General features: G+C 35.0%; 1 protein-coding gene across 2 annotated transcripts in view; it reads left to right on the forward strand.

Annotated features, from left to right (window-relative positions):
* Window positions 1–18144, forward strand: part of LRBA (LPS responsive beige-like anchor protein) — a 400341-nt gene that overhangs the window by 275747 nt on the left and 106450 nt on the right. For both annotated transcript variants that reach the window (XM_029960309.1, XM_018073461.2), the window contains 2 exons: window positions 14371–14511; window positions 15690–15809. In XM_029960309.1, coding sequence (XP_029816169.1) covers window positions 14371–14511; window positions 15690–15809 — 261 coding nt within the window. The remainder of the gene's footprint in view (window positions 1–14370; window positions 14512–15689; window positions 15810–18144) is intronic.

Here is an 18144-nt window from a genome sequence, read left to right on the forward strand (position 1 = left end):
GACAGACATTGTCAGTTTTTAAGAACTTTTCCAAACAACTTCCTTCTGGCAGAGTAGCCCTGTGGGGTTTTTTTGTCAACACCCCCCTCACCCACACACACATTCGCAGAAGTGATATTACAGAGCCTGTTTATAGAATGATTATTCCCTTTCAATGGTCTCCAAGAAAGGAGTATTTCATTGTACAAAGCAGGAGGATCTCATTTTCTCTTCGAAAACTGGGTGCACTAATCATCAAACAGGATCTTTTTTTAAAAGTTTGCAGGCAATGCTTGGCACATGGAGCAGTATAGCTGATTAGTAGAAAAGTTGAGTAATGTATTTTAATTATAGCTTGTTTGTTACAAAAGTCTTTCATATAAATTGGTAATTTGGTAGAAAAAAAATCCCCACAGAAGTATGACAGCTTTAAAAGATTTTGCTTTCGGTTTGCAGTTGATTAAGCTAAACACAGGTCTGTGAAAATCTCCAGGTATTTCTTAGTATCGATGTATATTTGAAGACTACACTGTTCCTTTTGTGTGTGTATTAATTATGTAGAGGAATAGTGTTTTTAAGTCTGAAGCAGAGATTCTGAGGTACTGTCATTGTAACATTTTCTAATAGTGTTATTTAATTTGAATAAATCATTAACTCTGCGCTTTCTCAGAATGTCTGACTGACACAGACCCATATTCATGGGTAAACCTGCATATATTTTATATTTTAACAAATCTTTTGAAGGTAGACAGTATTTTAAAGTAATTTTGAAGGTAAGCAGTATTTTAAAGTAATTTTTCTTGTTGAATGCTTTATTAATAATCCCCAGGCCAATAAATATCTGAAGGTAATTTACAACTAAAACTAGCTGTCAGCAACCTGGAGTACACCCGTGAATTGCACTTAAGTGAAAATTGAAAACTTAAAAGTAACATCAGCTCTGTGTAGCTTGAATTAGTACATAAACTAAATACTAACCATTAATGAGTTCCTTGGTCATGACATGATTTTTGCAATGTCATTTTCCATTAACTTTTGTTAAATGACACTTCTGCTTGTATCATGTCATTGCTAAAATAATTCCAAACAAACAAAAAAAAAAAGGATTCTCTGGCTACTGTAGTTCTGAGGTGTCTCCTTTTAATTGTATTTTCATTTTTAAAGACTTGATTCAGTCAACACTGTAGTCCTAGTCTTTCTGTCTCCACCCTGAAATAGAACTAAGTGCAGTGTAGAGCATTTTTCCTCATTTTACAGAATCAGAGAAATCACAGAATATTCTAAATTGGAAGTGTTTTAAGTTAGGTAGTGCACTTGTCTCCATCAAGAAATTGGATAGCAAACCTGCTCTATTTCTATGGGTTTTTTTAATTTACAGTGACTAGTTATAAGGATTTCTCTGTTCATGAAAGTAATCTTTGAGGAGAATTGCTAAGTCTACTTCCAGTTCTGAGGGAATCTTTCCGTTGCTGTTGCTGAGAGAGGTCATTGTTTAGGGACATTGCCAAGTGGATGTTACTTAGGTTATATCTGTGTCTATGTTTAACCTTCTCAGTCATTTGATGGAAAACTGTGAACTTAATACAGCAAATAATTTTTGCAGTATTAGGTGTCAGTCATACTGTATTTTGAGTAGTAGGAGTTCCATTAGTGTTATTTAGGCCTTATTACATGATATTCTTGGCAGTTTTTAATCTTCAACAGGAGGTTATCAGGGAATTGTCCCTGTTGTTAGGGATTAGTGAACATTTATACATATATGTATATTTAACAGGAATTTTCCCATATGATCTGTTAAATGTTGTTGATCAGATAGTGTGTCTTGATGCTGTTGTGGATGAATGTCAGTCCTTCCCATACACACAGTGAAAGTCTTTATGCCATACCTGTCTCAGATACAGCAGTTCAAGTTTTGGTCATTGTTTTGGCATTTCTAGCAGCATCAACTCTGTGTAGTTTAAATGTTAAACTTAGTGTCAGATGATGAATTTGTGACAAGTATCTGAAAGACCTTGCTAATATTCAACAAGGAAAATTTGTGAATGTGTATTGTGACATTTTCATTTTAGCATTGTTATCTCGGAGATAATGCTTCCAAACAAGTAGTAAATATGTATTGTAGCATGTCTGCACTGCTAAAGGTTTTCAAAATATTTAAAGATATTTCACTTAAATTTTTACATGGTTTTGACAGTCATTTACCTTTTTTTTAATGCACATCCGGAAACTCATCACAATGTAGTGCTCCCACTGAGTAAAGAAAAGGAGAACTTTGATTTTGGTCTGGCAGAAAGGGTGTCAGGTCAATATTTTCACTTTTTTTGGTACCTAAGAAAATGACAAATTAACTTTTTAAAAATTTGTTTAGAAATTGCAAGTTATGGTCAGGTATTACAAAGCATCAAATACAGGTAACAGTTTTGTTAATATATTATCTAGAAGTCCACAGTTAGTACAGATTTAAAGGACTGCAGTGTATAGGTTAAACCAACACTTTATTTAAGCAGCTTCTCATGGCACTGTTTTGAACATCAGTCACACAATGATAAACCAAAGCAACTGAAATGGATTGTGGTTAATATTACTGTCAGCCTGATGAATGCTCCTGACAAATGCCAGGAGTGCACTGCCAGTCTGTTACCCTGCTTTGACTCAAGTGTTTATTTCTTAAGAGGTGACTATGGTTTGGAATGAGTATTACATATTGTATTTATAGCTGTATATATTTTATTTATGCAACAGACACAGTTTCCCACCAGAACATGTGCCTTTCTCTGCATTACTTTATGTTATTCAAAATCACATTTTTTTCCTTTTCCTTATTCAGTAGAAGCAATAAATTTTGTTGTGTTTCTGATCTTCAGTAGGGAAAAAAATAGAAGTAAAAATACATGGAAAATACTGAGATATGAAAGCGTGATTTTTTACTCTCAAAAGTTTGTTACAAGATCTTGCTGTATGCAAACAGCTGTTAATAATTTTTCTTTCAAAAGGTACAAAATTTCTCTAAGATCATGAGCTGACACTACTAGAAGAAGAAATTTATGCCACTCTTAAATCTTCTTTTGTCTGCACTATAGCTACATGTGTACATAATAATATTTTTATTCTCATTTTTATCATTTCAGTGCAATATTTGCTAAATCATCATCAATTTTATAGTGGCTGTTATGTATGTAATGACTTCTTTTCCAGTCAAGTGTACAAAGGCAACAAATAGCTCTCCCCTTCAGTGAAGTGAGGTGTTTAATTGGTATGTGGGAGCCACTGATATAAAATACACTTTGACAGAAGAGAAGTAATAGATTTTTACCATGACAAAGTAGACTAGTTTTGTTGTTCTGATGTCAGCTTCACTGTTGACTGTTCTTCAGCATGCCAGCCTGAATTCTGTTGCAGGTTGCCCATTTCAGGAGCACAAATTCACTGCACATATAACTTGTACTGCGTGTTTTCCTCTAAGAGGAGACAGGGTGGGATTACTCTTCTTACCTCTTGGCAAAGAGATAGAAAGTAACAAATATTTTGATGTGCACCTATTACGGTTTTGCAAATTTTTAAAAGAAATCTTTTTTTCTAGAATAGCATTAAAATCTGTACAGGCATTCTGTGAACCAGTACTTTTTATGTCGGAAACAAAAATTAACATTTTATTCAGCTCATGCTCCAAGACAAAATGATTTTGGGTTGCTACCATTTAAAACTGATAAACTCACCAGGATTCAGTGTCCTTCTAAGCATAAAGCATGTTCTCAAAATTGGACACTAAAAGAGGATGAGAGGAACAGTGCAAGAACTGACAATAGTGGGTGCACCGGTGATGACTTATTTTGATAGGCAATTACATCTGAATTTAGGCACTAAAACCTTTGAGGCTTGACATTGCTGGGCTCAGCATCTGCCCTGGTTGCCTTGTCACTGGTATTTCAGACAGTAAATTTGTCATCTGTACCTGTGACAAAAGATACCACTTATTTAAAAAGCATTCCAAAGCCAGGAATGTGAATCCCTGCTAAAACAGGACAGTACAGGAAATAAAATATTTCAGATTTTCTATCATAATCCATGTTACTTAAGAAAAAATCCATTATATTTTGTAGAATTTTGGATCACCTCCAGAAAGAGTGTTAGAGGTATCTACAGTCAGCCTGAAGCAGTAATATCTGAAAAGGAGACACATTTTTTGTTATTCCGTTTTTAGTCTTTTATGGATTTTATATTTTTAGCATAAAGTATATTTAACAGATCCTCTTCATTATCAGATAATAAGTTTTCATACTTTCTTTGTGAAACACGAGTTGCTTCTTTGAGGAGAGGAACACTGCATCCTCTCTAAAATTATGTACAGAAAAAGGAAGAGTTAAGGGAAATTGTTACAGAAACTGATTTATCATATTGCTGTAGATGTACATTGGATCTCCATATGTGTTTCTGCAAAGGGGTAAACAGACCTAAACATTTGGCATAATCATGTTGGGAGAAATTTTTAGGAGGAGGGAAGCATTCAAGCAGGGAAGCAATACTCTGAGCAGAACCTTTCATGCGATGGTTCCATTTAGGAAACCACGCAAGAGCAAAATCTAGGTGGGAGAATGAAGACCCTTTCTTCCTGATCTGTTCTTTTTGAATATAAGGAGAGAGATCTGAAAAGAGGTGGTGGGAAGGGAATTGTAAAGACCCCCTTTAAAGAAGGCTTTGCAAGATTATGAAGTTCTCCTGTTCACATCTCATGACAGTGCTATAATTTTAGGACTATTATCGACTTTCTTTGTATAGACCAGATAATCTGTTTTGTAGTTAGAAACAGTACAAACTAAAGTGTTGGGTAGTCTGTTAAATTCCCATGAAAGGTTTTGACTTAATAACGTTTTTTCCCCCCATTTCTAAATGGGGAAAAGTGATTTTGTGAGACTCTCAAATGTCAGCAACACCCAGACAGATTTCCATCATGGATGAATGATAAAATTGGTCAATGATTCTTTCTGACATCTGAGTTGATCTGTTGTATCAATTCCATCAGCACATTTGCTAAAACTGGGAGACAAAGCTGCAAACGGCCCCATAGGTCTGTGGCTGGTCTGCCCCAGTCGTCTGGCTCCTCGGTCCCATTCCCATGTTTGCAGCACCATGGTCAGGGACCCACTCAGAGCAAACCTCGTCTCAGCCAGGACGTGGGGTTCAGCACCACGGACAAGGGCCGCCCGAGACAATTTCGGGCAGAAAAGCGAGAACTCAGCCACGAGGAAGACTGATTTATTTAAATTAAGTGGTTATTGGATTGTCAAGCCCGAATTAGAGACATTAACTGTTTGGATTTTGGTATCAATTTCTTGTTTCACTCTGAAAGACAGATTTTTGAGCTGGTTTGTTGGTTTAAGCTTCATGCAGCATTTGTATCTGGGCCTTTTTCATAATAAACATGTGATTTCCATGCATTTAGCAATAAACACATGCTTTCCATAGCAACCTGTTCCTCCACAACTCCTGTGGGGACCTGCTGAGGCTGAAGCTTGACCCAGATGTGTCTCTGAGATAATTTGTCAAAACATACTTTCTGAAATTCTACTCTTAGTGTAGATAGAATTTTTTTAAATATTCTGATAATTTAGGTTGCTCTTTGACAGTGTTATAACCATCCTTTTATAGCATGACCTTTTTCTCCCCTCATCTTTAGTTGGTTATTCTCTGTCACACCACCTCCTCTAGAGAACATACAAGTGGATGATAGAGTGCATCTTGTTGCCATTCTTACTTTCTCTTCCCTGTTCTCTTATTTTCCCACCAGAGGCTTGTTTTCTGAAGTCATAAGAAGCATACTATTTGCACTTCAGATGCATGTATCGCTTTCTAGAATCACTTAATTATCTTCAAGCAATCTATTTATTTATTTATTTATTTATTTATTTATTTATTTATTTATTTAGATATTAGGGCAAAAGGCAAGTTTACAGGATCAAAAAGAATAATTTTGGTAATAAGCCTAATAATCATAACCTTCCCCTGCCTGAAGGAGGAGTTTTGTTTTGAATGCAGAAATACTCAAAGACAAGAAAAAACATAGCTCAGAATCAATCATGGATGTTCAAAATTATATCCTAAGTTCATATCTGATGTTATTGTCCATCTTGCTCTTGTGTCAATTTTAGGTGCTCTGAACATATGTCATCCTCTAATTGGAAATGAACTGAGGGAGGTTCATGACCTTTTAAATGATCACCAGAAACCATGGGGCACATGTCTGGTCATAAAATCTACTAGCAATCAAAATAAAGTAATTTCACACACATGACTTGAGCCATAGACATTTTAAATATGTATTTTCTGTCTTCCTAATGTAAAGTGAATGTTATTCTCTTGATACAGTCTCTCTTCCGTTTTATATTCATACATTTGAACTCTAGCAGATTATGAACTCAGATTTCTGAACAAGCATTATGGTGTCTAAGTTGAAAGTTGCACTCATATGGGAAATGAATATGAGATTTATCTCACCTAACTGGAGCTGTCTAAAACTGAGTTGGTCAAACTCCTAGCAGAAGGAAGCCTCTTGGGGTCAAAAAATAATCTGGGTTTAAAAGTAGTGCTCAGAAAATGAGATCATGGTAAAATAGTGATACTCTTTGTTTAAGAAGAAGTTTGTGGTGGTTCTCAGGATGTGGACTTACTTTGATGGACACATCAGATGATCTTTATAAAACTCAAATATCAACAGACAAAAATGTGGATCAACTGAAGGAAATTGGTAGAAAAAGGTTACTAAGAGAAGATGATAGGATCCTAAAAGCTCGAGATGAATAGTTTAACAAGATCAATTAAATAATTTACATATCATATCCAACCAATCACTTGAAACTACCTCAGAATCAGAAAGACAAGGTTGGCTTCAAAAATGGGGTGGTCACTGACATTCCAAAGGTCTGTTCTGTACTTTATACTGTTCAGCATGTATAGTAATCTGAAAAAGATGAAAAGGGAGATGATAAAACTTTCTGACAATACCAGTCTGTTGATGGTATTGAAGGTGATGGCTGACTAATCAGGAGACCTCATGAAACAGGGAATAAGATGATGGATGAATTCACCTCAGGAGCAAAGCAGTGCATGTGTGAAACAAGATACATTGATGGGCTCTTAGCTGACTTTATATTCACGATTGATATAATCTAATAGTTTTATGAAACAGTACAGATTATGGTAAAAAACTTCTTATGCCTCCCCAAGTACATATTTCTAGCCTGCTGCCACTCTTTCTGTCGGGCTTGGTGCTTACACATGATACAGAATAATGTATATTTTGTGTGCCCTGACAGGAATCTGCAGAAAATGGGAATTTGTGTCAGCTTTTAGCATGAAGTCCTGTACTGCTAGTACAAACTAGCAGTTTGTTTTTAGTTTTTATATTTTTAGTTCTGGTTGTCTGGTATAGGTCTGGTTTTAGGTATAAAGGCTGTTGTTTTCTGTGTCCTGTATAATGTGTTGGCAAAGGAGCACGGTCTGTGAAAGGAAGGCAGAAGAAAGAATGTTTTCATCTCTTGCTATGACTCAAGTGCAAGTGGCTTCTTACTAAATCCTGTTCCTCAAAATCCGTAGAAGGATTTTTTTTGTTTGTTTTTTTTAAGTAAGTGAATAACAATGCAGGATTTGCTTTCTCTTGACAGACTATGTCATGAATAGTATATGCCAATGGTTGCTTTTGGCTGGCAGGGTTATTTTCTAAGGCAGGCAGCTGCTTAGAGGCCATACCCTCCTCACTGCCTGCAAGCAGCTTGATTTTTCCTCATAATTCCCAGGGACACTCAACTTCCTTTCTCCCTGACCTTTTGGAAGTGTACAACACATAACAACTCTCTTCAGTTTGGCTTCCCAGTAGTATTAAGGTGAAGTAATACCTCAGATATACAGTCTGTGACACATTTGGTTGTGCTGAACAATTTATTAAACCTTAGTGTGCTTAATTAGCTTGCAAGTTTGCAGTTCAGCAGTGCATTGTTTTGCAATCTGCTACAGATGGTTGTAATAGCATTTGATACTATTGTTAGTAATAGGAAGGCATGGAGATTTTTCCTTGAAATTCAAATTCCTCCAAGATTTTAGGTGACCTGAGGTATATTCTGTCACTAATATATTGCTAAATATTGCTTAATAGTTTTTCTTCCATTTTTATGCTTAACATTAGCTTACGATCAATTTTTTTAACTATGGACCTTGGGAATCTTCTGTGTTTTGCACCATTAAATACTATTTATACTGACATGTCCAGACGTTCTAGTTATTAGATCATCTTTAGGTCAGTTTTTCCTGATGGTTCCTGCTGTCTCAAAGGAATATGCATGCTCTTAAAAAAATCTGAAATACAAGCCATGTATACTAATAGTTTTAATTTGCATGCACATGACTATTTTCTGCTTTTATTCCAACCCTTTATTGAATACTCAGTTTCCTGAGAATAGAAATTGGAGTTTTAGAAATTGTTTTAGAACTTAATGTGATCTGATAAATTTCTCGGCATGATTTCTGGTAAATAGGGATTTTTTTCAAAGCATGTTTCTGTAAAAAAGCCCAGTGGTTTTTAGTATGTATAGATTGTATTAACCTCATTTTTGAAAACGTTGAGATAAGAGGATTACAGGGTTTAATCTCATATGCAGTGTATCAGGAAATATCTAGGGATCATACATTCGATAAAAATGCTGATCACAGTCAGCTGGTTATACTTGTCGCTTCGTTAACAGAGCTGCTGGGAAACAGTTGTCTGCTCCCTAAGCTGTGCAAGCAAATATTAAATGAGGTGGCTGCTAGCTGTTTATCTGTGTTTCCTCACTGGTGTAAATAAAAAGATAGATGTAAGCAAAGAAATCATTTGCATGTAGGAGTTAACTGCAGGTTTGCTGTACTCTTGGTGGGCTTTTATTGTCTCATGTGCACAGCCCATGTATGTGGGAAGATGCTGAGTCATTTAATATGAGATGTAAAAGAGGAGCTACTCCAGAAACTCAGTGTCTTACATGTATGAACAGCCAGTATCAGGAGCCCAGTGAGAAAATAAAAGAGGGCATGTAAAGCACCATCCTTGCCTTCAAATAACCTCCTATGTTTGGCAGCCAGGAGTTTAACTCCTTTGTGAACCACAGAAATAATTTAGACAGTCATGTTTAGTGACCACTGATAGACTAGTGGTCTGATTGTGTTTGGTTTGTTTTGGGTTTTTTTTAACCTATTTATATTTGCTCTGCATTGCTCCCTGAAGCAATTAATCTATTACTTGAGAAGGAATCTAATTATATGAGAAGGTATAATTGTCTTTGCTTTGTAACTAGGGCAATTATGGTTTTTGTTTGTTTGTTCTCTGTGGACCATATGAAGACCTGCTTGCTTACCACTCATACTTGAAAATTTTTTTAGTTTCAGGTGGACATAGAAAGAACAGGAAGTATTCTTCAGAACTTGTTTTACATTATTGTCCCATTTCTTTTCCTTGTCCCTACAAATTTTCAAGTGTCACAATCATTTGAAATACCTATATTCAGAATAATGGATTAGAATTACAACTACAGTCATAATATCCTGCTAGTTCTAAAGGCAAGCTGCAGAGAAATTTTAAGGGTGGAAGAAATGCCTTAAAATGGAAAACCTGAAGAGCTCCATGTCTTACGTTTATTAAAAGGTGGAATTACAGTCTATAAGTATGTTTATATTCAGAAAATATTGGGTAAATAAAGACTCTGTGATATGTCAGAGAGAAGTATAACAAGATTTCTTTGATAACACACCAGTAAATTCATAACCAAAATGAAATATATATTTTTTCAAATGAGGATCAGAATTATCAGTAGAAAAAGCTTCCAGGAAAAGTAGCAGATTGTCCACGTACTCAAGAGTCAGATGCCTTTCTGGGAAGCAGGTTGGCCAAATGCAGCTCATGCTGTAATCAAGTGTAAGTAGTTGGGCTCAAAATCATGTAATGGAAAGGCATTTCACAGTTTGTCATACAAACACAGGGCGAGATGAGATGACCTAATGGTCCCCCTGGTCCTTTAAGCCCAATGAAATATATGAAAAATATCAGTGTTGAAAACCAGATAGTCATCTTGAAAATAAGATGCATGGAAAACAAACATCATACTTGGCAAGGATGCTACCAAACATAATTCAATGATACAGACAATTGTATTCACAGGAATACAAGTACCTGTTTGGATGTGGATAAGAAAACATTATAAGAAGTCACAAGGAAAAGTGCTTTTTCTTTTTTTCCCTTATTTTCTTATTTTTTTTTAATTTTCTTTCTTTCCTTGTTTTTTTTTTTTTCCCCATGATGAAGACGTTGTGAAATACAGATTTCATATAATAATATTCTAATTATCTTTTTAAATCTTTCTGCTTGCACTGGTTAACATAGACCTTATTTCTGGAACTGTCTAATTCATAGAACTCACAGGCCCTTGCACAAATCTGATTTCCAGTAGTTGATTGTCAAGAATTCCTTTTCACCAAAAGAGGCAAAAGTTAACAGTGAAGATGAAAGTATGGTGTCTTGACTACTTATTGTTTGCAGTAATTAAATGCAGTTTAGCTACCATAGTACATAGTATATATTCTCTTTCATGGATTTTGAATATTAATGAGTTAAAAACTCTTCCCAGTATTATACTGTGTAGGAAACACTAAAAGTGGCAAGATTTGTTTCAATTACAGAAACATATGTAAAAGCCAATAACAAAAGGCAACACGGGTAAGAACAGTGTGGGTGTGTTATTTGGAGTAACACTATTGAAAATATGAAACCACATTAGATAGGAATAAAAAGCAGCTCTTTTTCTTCTTAAATGTGGAACTGTAAATAGTCGTACTGTAATTCTTCCTTTACAAGAATTCAATCTGTTTATTTTAGTTCAGTAGCAATTTTCCAAAATATATGTGTTCCTGAACATGAGTGGCAGAAGCCAGGAGACTTTCTGCCCTGTGCAGAGGAGCAGTGAACATTCTACTTTCTTCTGTTGGGTGCAAATGGGCCTCCTCTGAAAATAAAGGCAAGATGGGTCACTGTTCCAATGTCTGGCACAGAGTAAGACTAAGAACTAACAAATATAACTGTACACCATAGTGTCTGGACATATTTGACAGCAGTAGATGATAAGAGTGTGTTTTCTCAGTTATTTTTCAGCAAATCATTTTTCTTTGTTATATCTCAAAGAAAGCAAGCTTGGTCCAAATATTGAGATTTACTATGTTCAGTTCTTGGTAAAAATATCTGATTATTTATTTTGAGGTATTCCCATATTTGAGAGCCCTCAAAAATTAATATCAAGTGAGTTTGGTGTTTTTGTTGTTGGTTTTTTGTTTGATTGGTTTTTTGTTTTGGTTTTTCTTTAAAAATAGCTTGTAACTTTCGTATTTGTAGCACATGTAACAACCACCACTTTGGGTCAAAAAGCAGGTAAATCATGCCTCTGGAAAAGTGAAAACAGAAACTACTCTACATTAATTCTCTCTCCAGTTTGGACCCTGTTTTTGAATGAACACTGACTTGAAAACCATACACATCATCATTCATTTTTTTCAATACCATTTGAATACTTAGCAGCCATAAGTGATTTCTCTCTTCATTTTTACTCCCATAATCTCATCCATTGTTTTTACCTATTGGAATTTTTCTGTCTCTACTTTCCATTTTTCCCTCTCTCTCTAAATAAACATTTTTTATTGTTGCACTAATATCTAATTTTCCTCTGGGAAAAGAGGTGCTGCAAATAAAGTATGCTCTGAAATTTGAGAGTATGAAAGCTTTTCAGCTCGTTCTTCCTCAGAGGTCTGTAGCCATAGGGGAATTGTGTTGCGTAGGGTAAATTTCTGGTCTCACAGCTACATCAAGCATAGCTTAGCTTGGCATTACTCTTCTTCCCTTGGCATTTACCCACAGGGGAGGGAGTACAGTATGTAATCATGATTCCCTGTTAATTTTGAAATATGAAATAATGGCAGAATTTCAGTTAATTGGGGTTTTTTTGCTAACTTAAATGTCAGAGAATATTTGAATATTCCTTGTACGTGCTTTATTCTGTAGTTAACTGTTCACAGTGCAGTGTAACACACCAGAATCACCTCATCCTTAGAAGCAGTTGTCAGAAAAATATGGGCCTGCCTGGTAGAATGTATTAGCCCAATACATTGTCTCCATTTTATTATGAAGCTGCTGGGGAAGCTGTGATATACAACACTGTCATTACAGATCTATTGTTAGAAGGGTTCTACAGTCTTCTGTGCACTGCCATTAATTTATAGCAGTAAACAATATGTAGCCCTCCAACTGCAGCAAAGCAGAATCTTTTAATGAGGTGGATGTTATTACCACAATAAATCAGTGCATTCGTGTAATGTATAATTCAATGTGTGTATTCCCACTGTAACTTCTCTGAGTAAGCTGATAGTGTATCATTGTCAGTGCACAGCTCCACAGTTCTTCTTTTTTTTTTTTTTTCCCTAAGCTTTTTTCATTTGGAGACTTTTTTTATTTACTTGCAAATAAATGTGACATGTCTTGATAGTTGTCCTGTTGCAGGCTTCAGAAACCAACTGTAACAATAACAGCTAAAATCAATACTGTGGATTCTGGCTATATAGATCTCTGCATGATACCTTTTTTTTTTTGAAAAGAGAATGAAATCAATTCTAATTGGATTTAGCTTTATATTCAAGGAATGTAATTCTATAACTATTGATTTGGGCTATACTCATTTGGAGAGTAATAACAATAGAGGCAGATAAAGAGAATACATAAAATGTTACAGAACCATACAACACAACACTGTTTCTATTTTTAATTTATATAATTTGTCTACCAATGACCTTCTTTCTTCTTTTTTCCCCTCAAGCATAGCTGAGTCTTTAGGGAAAATCAGTACAGATGTAGATTCCAAAATGGTTCTTGCAACAAAGAGACTTCTTGGAGTCAGTTTCATACTTCCCTGGAATAAATTTGCTAAATCAGATAAAAATCCTTTTATACAAGAGCAACTTCTTTTAAAGGGTTATATTTCAAATTAGTGAACTGCAAAAATTGTAATTAACCTAAGATGTTTTCTTTATCCTACTGCAATGTGAAAGCTGCTTTAAGTAAAAAAATGTAAGATTAGATCTTAGGTCATTCAAAGATCTAATCTGTCCTAGAAGAGAAAATACTTCGAAGCTTTTATGCCAAATTTCACATGAACGGCAGAGAAGTAGTTATTTGAATAAATAATCATCTGAATAGCAGACATAGTTTTTCGCTTGAACTATGCTTGAATTAAAGACTAATTACTGATACTTTTGTTCAAGGACTTCTCTTTTAAAGTTTTTCCTTACCTTGTAGTGTATTTTTAAGTATATTTATTCTTGAACAAGAGGAAGAAGGAAATTTTTTTTCATGTTTATTCTTTGGTTATACTCGAATGCATCCATTGTCGATACAGATGAACATAATTTACATTAATAACATACAGACAGTGTGCTCAATATGTATATGAGTTTGTGTTGCATATATATTTTGCATGTATATCCAGAGATATTTTAGATCTCTTATAGCAGTTTACATGTGGAATTGCTAAATTCACTTTTGGGTTTCTCAGTGATTTGTGTGACATATCCTCATTTTTTTTCCAAATCATGTATGTAAAAGTCTATTGAAGAAATACACAGCTTTAGATATCAAAATATTATATTTCTTACTTTTAAATAAAACCCTGGGTGTTTATCTTCTAGGTAAGCACCGAACAAAGAATAACAGTATTGATGAAAGTATGATATTTTTAGTCATACATATGTTGGTTCTTTTGTCTCAATGTTTTTATATAGAAATTCTGGTCTTTCATTTGTTTGTGTCAAGGTTTAAAATTTTATGAATTAAGTAAACTTGTTTTAAGATTATGAATAGAAGCACAGAAACAAGAGTAGTAGTATCAAAATTCCAAGTCCACTGTTAATATTCTCCCACCCTATCAGTCACTACTTTTTTCTCCAAAAAATACTCAGAGATGTTTCTCATTGTTGCTTACTATTTGTTTGACAGTGTATTCAGCGTGCACAATATTCACAAGCACACCAGTTTGTCCAACACATTCCACTGCTAATTGGTTTTTACTCATGGACTTGAGTCAGCAGTAAATAGAAATGAAGCCTAAATTAACACAGAAGAGACATTTTTCCACCCAGCCATGTGCATGTGCATGGAATTCTCATTCCAAAATACAATGGATCTCTTCAGGCACTTACAGAAACCAGCATCTGCTTTTGCAAAGCACCAAACCCAGACGTCTCTGTGCATTCTGCTCAAAAAGAGCAAGGGGAGTATGGTGTGATAATAATCACATTAATTTTATTTACTCAATGCATTTATTTTTACAAATCTTGCAGCCTATTGGAGCTTTGAACCCGAAGAGAGCAGCGTTCTTTGCTGAGAGATACGAATCGTGGGAAGATGATCAGGTTCCAAAATTCCACTATGGCACACATTACTCAACAGCAAGTTTTGCACTCACGTGGCTGTTAAGGATCGTAAGTATATATTTTAGAAATGCTTTTCCTTTTAATGATGATGAAAGCAACAGATGTCTAGGAATGAGTAAACTAAAACACAATGGCATAGGAGAGTACTGAAATTTTCTAGTAATTGTAATCAGTAGTGTAGAGGAAACATATTCTAAATTTCAAGCAGAGAATTTTAATTTTTGTGGTAGAGCCTTTTCAAATCAGTAAAACTTTTTCTTCTTAAAAATTGCTTTTTAATATACATTCTTCTACTTCTTTAAACATTGTTAACTTTCCTTCTTTGCATATTTTCTGACTGGACCAAGTACCAAACATTTGTGGTTCTTAATTAATGTATTTAATTTTCACCTCCTAATGAGCGTGAGTTTGTTTCTGATGATCATGAAATCCCATGATGTAAGCAATTAATTTGCAAAAATCTGCTGCAATTTGTATGGAAGTAACTTTTAAGATGCTACATATTGATAATATTGGTTAAACAATGCATTTTTCTATAAAATTGAAAGACGATTTATCTCCTAGGAAGTAATTTCTTTGGGAAAGCATTAGCAGCACATCATTAATTAAAGCTTGTTAGAATGTACAAGCATACATAAATCCTTGAAGTAATTTATAGAGCTTAGCTAATTTCAAGCAATTATCCACTAATATGTGCTTAAGTGTTCTTTAACTAAGAGGAGGCTTTTAAATCTTCCAAACATTTTCCTAAATCATAAATTATATATTAAACAATACCAATCCTCAAGCTGTCAGTATTGAATGCTACCCTTTACATTAGAGATCACCTTGAACAAAGTAAAATGTGTTATTTTTGTTACATGCTAGCTTTAAAAATATGTAATATATCGGAGCTTTTTCTTGTTGTTGAGAGCAATTTGTGTTGCAACTGACTGTAGCTTCTACTCCAGCCTGTATTTTCTTTAGGTTTTATTTGCTTTTCTTTATCTGAGTATATATGCATGGAGTAGCAATAAAAGCATTTATTGAGTAAGTAAGCATCTGTTTGTACTTCTCATTTTTGGATAATAGAATTAACTCTTTGCTATTAATCTGCGTCTGCGAGAAAAATAACATCGTTAACAGCCATACCCCACAAGAATAATAAATCCTTTTTTTTTTTTTTACCCTGAAACTTCTAAAGAAATACATTGTTGTTTTTAATTAATCTTTTTATATATATTTAGGAACCCTTCACAACACTTTTCCTAAATCTACAAGGTGGGAAGTTTGATCATGCAGACAGAACTTTTTCATCTATTTCAAGGGCGTGGCGCAATAGTCAGCGTGACACTTCTGACATCAAGGTAAAAAATTTCCTGAGTGGTGCTAACATATTTTTACTGCTCCTGCCTTTATTGTAGCTGTGAATGTAGGAGCACAGGTTATGAAAGGGGATGGAAGAAGACTGGGAGCTATCCTACCACTTGGGAAAAGATTCAGGCGAGATGACGCGTGGTTTTACTTTTGCTAGAATATTTCAGTGTATTCTTTTGTAAAACTATAGCAAACATTTTGAGCCCTGAGACTGAAACAAGGCAAAATTGGCCTTTGTTCTACAGATATGCTGCACTGACTTTTTGTTCCTCAGCACAAGTTTTAAGCCTTTGTAAAGTCAGTAGAACTGGTATAGATTTTTAACTACTGAGTTTCATTGAATATCCCGTTTGTGCTTCTGCATAATGAGGTAAGAATGTTTCAGTTCATATTATTTTATGTAATTTTGGCACCAAGCATCCAACCTTATTTTTGGGCAATTTCTGCAGTGGCCTGTTTTCTTGTTTGACTGTGGCAAACAGGAAGAGGAGGCTGTGCAGAAGGGGCAAAAACTAGTTTTATGATGAGGAATAAGTAGATGGGAGGTAAGGAGCTGAGAAGGAGATCTGGGAGCAGTCTCCAGAAAGACTGTATACTGGGTAGAGGAACAAAGGGCTACAGTAAGTGGGAACAGAAGATAAATTAATCTGGTAATTAGTTGTATAGAAAGAGACCTAGAATTAAGTGGATCAAGAAGCTAAGGCAGGAGAACATAGAAGTTCCAAGGGCAGAGGTTTGGATAGCTGGCCACTGAAGGAAGGAATGAGGTAAACAAATGAGTCTGGGATCTGAGGAAAATTTTGAACTGGGAAGAGAAACAAAAGAGACAAAGATGTTGGCAGCACTGGGGAAGCTTTGTGGATCTCAAATCCAAGAGAAGGATTAATATCAGAGTTGATTTTTTTTAATGGAAGGAAGGATGGAAAAGTGTAGTGTGAAGGAAGTCAGAGGCTAGCTCAAGGATGTCATACAATAGCAAGAGACCTAAGTAACACAAGATCATTCTGTAAGTGTATTCATAATGAGGAGACAATTTAGGAATGGGTTGATCTGCAAATTAATGGAATGCAAAAATTGCCGACTGATAGTGTTGAAAAAGTGGTGTCTTCCTGGTATCTATGAGTCCCACCAATAGAATCAAAGTCAATCAGTGACTAGTGGAATTCATACCACTTACAAAAAGATATAATGTCTGTACAAAATTGAGAAAGAACAGTTTAGAAAATACAAACACATTAGATTTTTTCAAATTGACTGGGTTTATGGCCTTCATTTCCTTGTAACCTGCAAGACTGGCAAATAAAATTTCACAGTGCATTTTTGGGGTTTTATTGAGAAACGGAGGAGGAGAAAAGGTATCAGTGGTGGACAAATCAAGTATTTAGTTTTTAAAAAGGAAGAAAAAGGGAACCAAGAAATTATGAGGTGAGCTTAACTACAATTCACAGAAAAATACTTACAGAAATAATCAGACTATGTTTAAATGCCAGGAAGATAGCTGGGAGACAACCAAATGAAACACATGTTTATCAGGGAGAGATTATGTCAAACCAATCACAGTTTCTGATGAGAAAAGGTAACAGACCTTATAAACAGAGAAGAAGCAGATGATGATCTTAGTTTTTTACATTGTCTTATGAGTGAACTGGGATTACTCTGTCTAAAAGAATCCACTGTGTTTGGAGAATAGTTACCAGCAGTTCATTATTAAAATTGAAAGATGTACTGAGTGGAATTCTTCCTGATAATAACAGGTTAGGCCTCAATTCCCATTGATATTAGATTGGAAGGTACTGGAAGTGTAGTGGAATTGGGAGCGCTTCTTGCGGAAGGGAAAAATGATTTGACAAAAGTGTTAGGTGAAGTTTATTAGGGAAAAGTGAGTATTGTAATTTTCATGCAGATTCTCATACAGTTATAACACAAGGAACAATCTACTGTGCAAAGGAAAAAAAAATAAATTGTGGGCTCTAATACATCACCAGTGCATGTGAATTAACAATATTGTGGTATAACAAAAGGTGAGTAACCTTTCATGGAAGATACATCAACCAGACATAATGTAACTTTCAAAATGTATGACATAAATCTTCAGCTTTGCCCAGCTTTGATAGGGTCTTAGCTGGAATATTATATCCATAATTGTGGGCTAGTTGGACAGAATCCACACTGGAACACTGATAACAATGCAAGGTCTTGAAAATAAAATGCAATGAAAGATTAAGTAGCTACACTTATTTTCCTCTAAAGCAGAGAATGTTGAGGAGGAACTTCAGTCCTCCTATTACATAGGGACTGCTGTAAGAAAAAAAGCAAAAATCTCTA

This window comes from Manacus vitellinus, unplaced genomic scaffold (assembly GCF_001715985.3).
Source record: "Manacus vitellinus isolate BGI_N305 unplaced genomic scaffold, ASM171598v3 scaffold_0_pilon, whole genome shotgun sequence".
In the NCBI taxonomy this organism is placed as follows: domain Eukaryota; kingdom Metazoa; phylum Chordata; class Aves; order Passeriformes; family Pipridae; genus Manacus; species Manacus vitellinus.